This window comes from Kryptolebias marmoratus, linkage group LG13 (assembly GCF_001649575.2).
Source record: "Kryptolebias marmoratus isolate JLee-2015 linkage group LG13, ASM164957v2, whole genome shotgun sequence".
NCBI classification, from domain to species: domain Eukaryota; kingdom Metazoa; phylum Chordata; class Actinopteri; order Cyprinodontiformes; family Rivulidae; genus Kryptolebias; species Kryptolebias marmoratus.
Genome location: NC_051442.1, coordinates 193,031 through 201,802, shown reverse-complemented (window position 1 = coordinate 201,802; position 8,772 = coordinate 193,031). Strand labels below are relative to the sequence as shown.

Sequence of the window (8,772 nt, the reverse complement as noted above, 5' to 3'; positions counted from 1 at the left end):
TCATGTTGTCGTGTTATTGTGTTTTTGCGTCAGGAGTCCGGTCTCTCCCTCTGGCTCGGCGCTCAGATGACGCCGCTTCACTCCATCCCGCCGTGGGCGATCGCCGTCGTCCTCTGCCTCCTCATCGCCACCTTCACTGAGTGTGCAAGCAATGTCGCCACGGCAACGCTCTTCCTGCCCATCCTCGCCTCCATGGTAACAAACATCAGTCAGAAACGACCGTAACAGGCGGTCATCATCTGCATACAGTGAGAGTAAAAGGGGGCGGGGCCAGTTGAAACTCATGAGGTTGTGCACTTCCTGTCAATATTTTTCATTTAAATAAATGCTTTTAATTTGAAAGCCCTGTAGAGTTATGCTCATCACTTCCTGTTTTCTGACCCAGTCTCAGTCTATAGGCCTGAACCCGCTGTACGTGATGATCCCCTGCACCCTCAGTGCCTCCTTCGCCTTCATGCTCCCTGTGGCCACGCCCCCTAACGCCATCGTGTTCTCCTCGGGTTTCCTGAAAGTGTCCGACATGGTGAGTCCTGTGTCTGTCTCTGAGAAACGATAATCCAGCTGTGAGAGACTCACCTGCTCCTCTGCTGCAGGCGAAAACCGGCGTGGTGATGAACATCATCGGGATCAGCTGCATCACTCTGGCCATCAACAGCTGGGGGCGCCTCATGTTTTCTCTGGACTCCTTCCCGTCGTGGGCCAACGCCACCGCCCCGGTGTAGAACCGACAACCTCCCACCGTGTCCTGACGCTCCAGAAGATTCATGCTCGTCATCTTCGAGGAGCCGTCGCCCAAAACTGTTTTAGTTTTCAAGAAGAAATGTCTCAACAGAAACTAGAAACACGCTCAAATCATCAACTGCTTAATGAAAGTTTTATTATAAGAACAACCAACCATAAAGGCTGCTACAGGCTTTTAATTTGAAAATATCTGAGGGACTTTCTGTTTGAAAGTAGCTGAGAAACCAAAGAAACTCTGCTCTGACTAATCTACAGGGGAGAGTGTCTTTAATAGATAAGATGACCTCATACAGTTCAGACCGTTTTCTACAGAACATCATGGTTCCATCTGAATCTATAAGGTATAAATATAGTACTGTTGGTATCGTCTGACTTCCCAGTTTCTGTTAAATTTGTCTGACATTCAGGGGAATCTGCAGCAAACCATTAGCTGCATTATAAAATGGACCATTTTGACCAATTAAACCAGCCTCTAAATTGTTTTTTTACCTTCAGACCTCTGATAAAAACTGTTTCACTTTGAAAAGACAAAAAACTTGAGAAGAGAAGCAAGAAAAACAGAAACTGTGTAACTCAGCGTCTCACAGCAGGATATGTACAAGATGTCAGAACTATAAAACTTATTTATGTTGATGTAATTAAAGTTAAAACAGTTATAAATTACAGCCATCGTCACAGTGATAAACCTGTAAAATACAACAAGCTGAAGATTCTCTGAGTCTTTCAACAACAAATGGGGAAAAAAGGGAAAATAGTCAATATTTTTCAGAACCTAACCTTTTTTAATGTTTTTTTTAAATACCTATAGTTTCAGAAACTGATTCTGGATCAGAGAACAGCTGTTGTGTGTCAGTAAATACTCTGAGAGTTTGTTTCTGTTTATTATTTAAACACATTTTAGTCAGATAACTATTGTGGTTGTGTACATATGTGTGTAACTTCCAGAGTTTTGTACCATATGTTAATTGTTTTATTTACTGTTTTAAAAAAGTCAATCTGTAAATAAATATGATAAAAATCCTTTAAATGAGACCACAGTAGTGATGATGTCTCCGCTCCTCTTCCGCCCTCTGGTGGTCAGAATGAGAACAGCAGAAGCCGTAAACCGCACAGACTGTCGCAAAGATAACAGTTTTGCGTCAGCTCGGTCCATCTGCGTTTAATGGCGGTGGTTAAACTTCAACAAAGATCGGAGCTGTGAAGATTTGTTTTTTGTTTTAATGTTCAGATTTTAAATTATTAACTCTATTCCTTTCAACGTCTCTCTGTTGTCATGGAAACAGGTTAGTAGCAAATGTTGTTAGCTTCGGAGCTAAACGGAAACAAAGAAAAGAAGATATTTAAATAAATGTTTCAGCATTAAGGTGTATTTTTGATGAAAAGACTCACCCGTTAGATTTTTAAACTTGTTTTATTTCGTAGTGAAGTGATTTTAGTTGTTTTTATGAGATTTTAAGTTAAATGTAAACAACGCAGCTTTAAATCGTCAGTTTTTAAACAGAGTCTGGTGAAGAAGACAAATGTGTGTATTTTTGTTTGTTTGTTTATTTCTTCGTTCTGGTTGAACCTCCTGTGTTCTGTGGTCCAGAGGAACAGGCCCGGAACCGGTTCCAGTCCGAACTGGAGTTCGTCCAGTGTTTGGCCAACCCGAACTACCTGAACTGTGAGTCCGGTCCAGATGATCAGAACCAGGAGGCTGGAGAGGAGGGGGCTTTGTTCAGATTAGGCTTTTATTTACAAAAACAAACAACATTCAAACATTCTGATTTTGTAAAATAAAGATGTGGCAAAGCGTTTTCCTCACAGATGGATTATTTTTAACCTAAAAGTTCAGGCAGAAAAAGGAGAACGTGCAGCAGAACATCCCAAAGTTTAACTCGGAAATCCCAACGAACCGTCCGGATCTGACCAGAACCCCTGAAGAACTGACTCGTCTGACCAGAACCTCTGAAAAACTGACCCGTCTGACCAGAACCCCTGAAAAACTGACCCGTCTGACCAGAACCCCTGAAAAACTGACCCGTCTGACCAGAACCCCTGAAGAACTGACCCGTCTGACCAGAACCCCTGAAGAACTGACCCGTCTGCTGCTTTTACAGCCTTGAAATGTATTTTATCAGTGAAGAATGAAAGATTTTAATCTGACAGAATAAACACGCAGGAGCAAAGGTTTTATCTGGTTTTTAAATGAATGAATGAATGAATGAATACTTTATTTATCCCTGAGGGAAATGAATTTGTCAGCAGATTATAATAGAGCATTCTTTAATTTGTCTCCTGACTTCTTTGTTGAGGAGAACTCTTCTGATCTTCTGATGTGTTTGTGCTGCAGTTCTGGCTCAGAGGGGTTACCTGAGGGAGAGACCCTTCATCAACTACCTGAAGTACCTGCTGTACTGGAAGGAACCCGAATACGCCAAGTTCCTCAAGTAAGACGAGCCGCGGGAACCTGTCGAGATGTTCTGACCTCTGAGTCAGAAAGGAAAGGATTTTATTCGTTTCTGATTGTTGTAACTGGTGGTGGTTTGATGAGGTGGTTCTGACTCCGCCCCCTGCCCCTCCCCCTCAGGTACCCTCACTGCCTTCACATGCTGGAGCTGCTGCAGTACGAACACTTCAGGAAGGAGCTGGTGAACGCTCAGTGTGCCAAGTTCATCGACGAGCAGCAGCTGCTGCACTGGCAGCATTACTCCCGGAAACGCACGCGGCTGCAGCAGGCGCTCGCCGAGCAGCAGCAGGCGCCGCAGCAGCCGCCACCACACGGGAACGCTGCCGCCAAGTGATGGAGACCTCCGAGGTGGACTGTGATACTGCTGGGAGGAGAGCGGTTTGAGCTGCGGCTGGTTGTGAACTGATTAAACAGGAAGCTGATTTTTATTATAACTTTAAAACCCAAAAGAAAATACAACGAGCAGTTTGTTTATTTTTTCATCATGCTTTTGTTTGCTGCTTTTTTTGGTAATAAAATATTTTAAATTATTTGATTTGTTGAAATAATAAATGTATTATTTTGAACAAGTTAAAGTGCAGTTTTTTTATTACAGGAATGTGAAAAGAATTAGTCTTTTTTTTAGTTTGGCAAAGGAAGACAAAGCTCTCCTTCACAAACAGAACGGTGAATAACTGAACTAAAATAGCTCCTTTATTTTTACAATCTGTCACATTTATACAAATCCACAAAACTAATCTGAAGAGATTCAACTCTGTCCGTACACCGATGGGACACATCGGAGGGGTTCAGTGTCTCGTCCAGGGACACTTGGACATGTGACTCCTGGCAGGAATCAAACCTCCATTGAAGGACGGATGCCCTAACCACTGATCCACCGCCCTGAAGCAACAGATGAATATTATAAAGCAACAAAAACACATGGTGTTGAAAAGACACATCAGCTGATTTATCCTCCACCAAGGATGTTTTCTGATCTGTTTATTTGTCTGTCTCTTCACAAAATTACCTAAAAACTAATTAACTTTAATTAAATGTTCAGGAAATTTTGGGGATGTCTCAAAGAAACAAATTATTAAATTTTGGTTCTGATCCGGATCAGCATTGGTGAAGGCTTGCTGTATCTCGCTTTATTTATTAAATATAATATTAAGTTTTTATAATTGTATTGAGTAATTATTTTCAACATTGTTATACTTTTCTTTTAATAATTAAAAAAAAAATTGTCTGAACAGGAAACGCTGTGTTAAACTTGAAGGTGTCAGGTCGGAAGTAGTGTTGTCTCTAAGGAAACGGGGGGACCGTTCTGCGTGTAACACCTGCAGCGGTCCGTTCCGGTGCACTGGTGTTGTGGCGGGAATCGTTCCGTCTTTGACGCGCGCGCTCCCAGCCCCTCAGAGCTCACGCGGCAGGAGGAGAAACGACAGCTGGAACCCGGTAGGAGCGATTTAAATTGATTATTGATTATCAGTAAAAGCGTTACACCGAACAGAACCGGAAATGAATCCTCCGTTGATCAGTAATTTGTGTTTTTTTTTTTATTATTTTTTATCGAGCTTCTTAGGAGCTAAAAGTTTGTATCGCTCGCTGTTGTGAGCATGCGCAGTTTGATTAACGGGCATGAAGCAGTGTGTTTGTTTGTTTGTTTGTTTATTTAAAGTTTGGCTTCGTGTTTCTGTCAGTTAGCCGGTAAATTACCGGCTCGTTCCTTTCCGGTGTTAAAGTCCAAACTGGGTTCAGTGAAACGTGTCGAACGGAGGCTCGGTTCGGATAATCATTAATGAAACGGAGGAAGAACAAACTGAAATCATTACTTAAAGTTGTTTAAACTGATTTAAAACCGATGCTGCTGGTTTTCTACCTCAGTGCGCATGCGCGTCTCGAAGTGTTTTTGTTTGTTTGTTTGTTTGTTGTCTCTTTCAGCTCAGGTTGTGTTTTTGCTGCAGGTTGGACTCATTGATTCACATGGCTGTTGCTTTTATCTGTAATAGTTCTTTAATATTCTGTTAAGGCTGGTTTTTATAACGGAGGGTGATCATGTAATTCTCTGAGCTGATTGGATGAACACCTGCAGCTGAGTCAAGATGGCCGCCGCAGCTAATCAGGGTTCAGGATGGTGTCCCTGAGATGTCACTTTAAACCAGCTGTTTTGTTTATTTTTAATTGTTTGAACTTTGTTTTCATTTAGAGCAACGGTTCTCAAAACTTGGGTCGGGGTCCCACTGGGGGTCACAGAACACCAGGCTGAGGGTCCTGATGATCTCCAGAATTCAAACCAAATTATAAAATAATTCCTACTGATATATTTTCACTGTAATGATTACAAAACAGCAATCATGAATGGAAAAGAGGAGTATAATGTTTGTGATGTCATTTTATTTATTTATATTTTTAGTAATGGTTGTGAAGTTAAAGTGAGGATTTTTGGGGTCTTTGCTGTTTTTATGTTTGGGAATAAAAGCTAAACCTCTGGGAACTTCAGATTTAGTGTTTTTTGGAAAATGTTCATCTTGGGTCAGGGTTTGCCCTCCTGTGTTTACCTCCCTGGTTCCTGACCTCTGACCTCCAGGTGAGTCCCGCCCCCTCTGGCTGCAGCAGGAAGTGCAGGATGTTGCAGCTGGTGGCGGTGGTCGGTGCCGGGGCGGCCGGGCTCTGCGCCGCCCGTCACATCTTGTCCCGCCCCGGCAGCTTCGCCCCCCCGGTGGTGTTTGAGCTCGGCGACAGCGTCGGCGGCACCTGGCGCTACGACGAGCGAGTTGGAACGCTCCCCGACGGGCGCCCGGTGCTCAGCAGCATGTACAGAGACCTCAGGTGAGTTTACCTGGCAGGGAGCAGAGTCTGATTCTGTTTCCTCGTCTGAGGCGGCTGTGATGTCCCGACAGGACCAACCTGCCCAAAGAGGTGATGATGTTTCCTGACTTCCCCTTTGACCCCCAGCTGAGCAGCTTCCTGCCCCATCAGGAGGTCCAGGCATACCTGGAGAGGTACTGCGAGAACTTCCAGCTCCGCCCCCACATCCGGGTGAGTCGGCCAACCGCTTCAGCCCCTCCCACTCGTTAAACAAGAACCGCTCATCCCGCCTCTTTCTGTCATTCCTGCTCATCAGTTCAGCACCGTGGTGGGAAACGTGAGGCCCGTTGTCACGGCAACAGAGGGCGAGGAGAGGAAGGTCACATGGGAAGTGACATCATCGGATTTGTCAGGACGCCAGAAAACGGAGAGCTTCGACTCGGTGTTGGTCTGCTCGGGGTGACAGAAGCTTCCAATGATCAGAGCTGAAACTTTTTAATCTGTGAAAAGTTTATTTATTAAATTTATCTTTTATTTGCTGTAAACAAACTTTAGGCACTACTCTGACCCTCACCTTCCACATGTCCCAGGGATAGAAAACTTTAAAGGTACGGGTTCTTTCTGACTTTAACCTCTCAGAACAAAGAACTTCATGTTAATGTTGTTTAAGTTTTAGATCAAATATCTGGATGGAATCAGAAACATGATTTCAGGAGAAACATTTTGCTGTTGTGGTTTCGGCTCTGGAAGCCAGAATTTGGTTTCTTCCCTCCTAACTGTGTGTGTGGGAGTGAGAGACGCCGGTTGCTGTTACTATGGTTACCAAGAGGAGCTATAGGCAGAGCTGACCCGCCAGCCTTTGAGTCGTAATTTGCTGCGTGTTCCGTCAGCGCTAAACGAGCCAGGTCACCCTGAAGACTCACCCCCTCACCCTCTCACCCCCTCACCCCCTCACCCTCTCACCTCTCCCCACCCTGAACCCACTCAGGAGATTCTGACCCGTCTGTTTGCAGGAAAGGTTCTCCACAGTCATTCGTACAGGTTCGCGGAGCCGTTCTCGGGTCAGACTGTGGTGGTTCTGGGAGCCAAATCTTCAGGGCTGGACATCTCCATTGAACTGGCCAAAGCCGGCGCCAAGGTAACAACCAGGATAAAACCCGTCCCAAGATGAAAGTGTGTCTGTTTGACTGTCTGAGTCCAAACCAGACTGAACCATGAGCAAACATTTGGTGTTCAGGTGATTCTGAGTCACAGAGACCGTCCTCTGAAGTTTCCTCTTCACCCTGCGATCCAACAGAGCAGCTCCGTGGTGGCGGTCGAAGACAACGGCAGCATTTGCCTTCAGGTGAGCTCTACCTGCACAGCCTCCGTTTAAACCCAATCACTTCTATTATAAAGTGACGTCATGTTGAGGTACAAACTTCCTGTTGGGTCCAGGACGGCTCGCTGTGCGACGCAGACGTCCTGATGTTCTGCACCGGCTACAACTTCAAGTACCCCTTCCTGGACGCAGCTCAGCTGGGTTTGGATGTCCAGGACCACATGGTGTCTCCTCTGTACCGATTTATGGTTCCTCCCGCCTTCCCCAAGCTCTTCTTCATTGGTATCTGTAAGATCATCTGCCCCTTCCCCAACTTCAACTGCCAGGTGAGCTGGAGTCCTCGCAGGTGGGGAGGCGGTTTGTCCAAGAATCTGTCATCAATGTTCTGTCCTCCTCAGGTCCAGTTCGCTCTGGCCGTGTTGGACGGCTCGGTCACTTTACCGCCTCGGGAGCAGATGGAGGAGGAGGTCCGGCAGGAGCAACAGGAAAAGCTGCAGCGGGGGGTCCAGCACCGCCACCTGCTAAAAATGGACCAGAGTCAGTGGGAGTACTGCGACGTTCTGGCGCGCTCTGCTGATTTCCCCCCGCTGCTGCCAGTCGTCCGCAGTCTGTACGAGGAGGTGTGGCGGCAGCGGCAGATTCACCCCGAGAACTACCGGAGGAACAACTACCGGATAGTCAGCAGCACCGAGTGGGAGCTGATCGACTGAGCGGTGAGCCAGAATCCAGAAACACCACTTCAACTTCAAACAGGAAGTCTGTCTGACTGACAGCTTCAAACAGGAAGTCCGTCTGACTGACAGCTTCAAACAGGAAGTCTGTCTGACTGACAGCTTCAAACAGGAAGTCTGTCTGACTGACAGCTTCAAACAGGAAGTCTGTCTGACTGACAGCTTCAAACAGGAAGTCTGTCTGACTGACAGCTTCAAACAGGAAGTCTGTCTGACTGACAGCTTTAAATAGGAAGTCCGTCTGACTGACAGCTTCAAAAAGGAAGTCCATCTGACCATGGTTGTTTTGTTTCAGGTTGTGGGACAGAAACTGGAGGAAGCAGCATTTCAGACGCTAAGCAATGAAAAACTCGACCCTGAAGGAGTTCCTGTGGAACGTTCTGAAGAGATACAGATGTTCCATTGATCAGATGATTGATGTTTGTTCTCTAAACTCTTTGATGTTTGTTTTGTGACCTGTTTGTTCTGTAAACTCTTGATGTTTGTTCTGTGAACTCTTTGATGTTTGTTCTGAGATCTCTTTGATGTTTGTTCTGAGATCTCTTTGATGTTTGTTCTGAGATCTCTTTGATGTTTGTTCTGAGATCTCTTTGATGTTTGTTCTGTGAACTCTTTGATGTTCGTTTTGTTAACTCTTTGATGTTCGTTCTGTGAACTCTTTGATGTTCGTTCTGTGAACTCTTTGATGTTCGTTCTGTGAACTCTTTGATGTTCGTTCTGTGAACTCTTTGATGTTCGTT

At 45.3% G+C, this 8,772-nt stretch overlaps 3 protein-coding genes across 4 annotated transcripts in view; all 3 read left to right on the top strand.

The window, feature by feature from the left end:
* Nucleotides 1-1,756, top strand: part of slc13a5a (solute carrier family 13 member 5a) — a 9,125-nt gene extending 7,369 nt beyond the window's left edge. The window contains exons 10-12 of one of the 2 annotated variants that reach the window (XM_037979012.1): nucleotides 34-195; nucleotides 386-523; nucleotides 594-1,756. In XM_037979012.1, the coding sequence (XP_037834940.1) occupies nucleotides 34-195; nucleotides 386-523; nucleotides 594-722 (429 nt within the window). In that variant the 3' untranslated portion in view covers nucleotides 723-1,756. Of the gene's footprint in view, nucleotides 1-33; nucleotides 289-385; nucleotides 524-593 lie in introns of those variants that run through there. The other variant, XR_005233928.1, reaches the window with a different exon arrangement.
* A 114-nt stretch (nucleotides 1,757-1,870) lies between these two features.
* Nucleotides 1,871-3,751, top strand: med31 (mediator complex subunit 31). Its single transcript, XM_017403871.3, has 4 exons — nucleotides 1,871-2,024; nucleotides 2,330-2,404; nucleotides 3,074-3,170; nucleotides 3,311-3,751. The coding sequence occupies exons 1-4, from the start codon at nucleotides 2,015-2,017 to the stop codon at nucleotides 3,522-3,524; spliced, it is 396 nt and encodes a 131-aa protein (XP_017259360.1). The 5' UTR covers nucleotides 1,871-2,014; the 3' UTR covers nucleotides 3,525-3,751.
* Nucleotides 3,752-4,503: 752 nt separating this feature from the next.
* Nucleotides 4,504-8,765, top strand: LOC108228329 (flavin-containing monooxygenase FMO GS-OX-like 2). The gene is made up of 10 exons (XM_017403875.3): nucleotides 4,504-4,627; nucleotides 5,760-6,001; nucleotides 6,073-6,211; nucleotides 6,297-6,439; nucleotides 6,536-6,588; nucleotides 6,994-7,118; nucleotides 7,218-7,325; nucleotides 7,418-7,627; nucleotides 7,700-8,014; nucleotides 8,328-8,765. Exons 2-9 carry the CDS (start codon nucleotides 5,799-5,801, stop codon nucleotides 8,009-8,011), a joined length of 1,293 nt encoding a protein of 430 aa, XP_017259364.1. The 5' UTR covers nucleotides 4,504-4,627; nucleotides 5,760-5,798; the 3' UTR covers nucleotides 8,012-8,014; nucleotides 8,328-8,765.
* The last annotated feature ends 7 nt before the right edge of the window (nucleotides 8,766-8,772 follow it).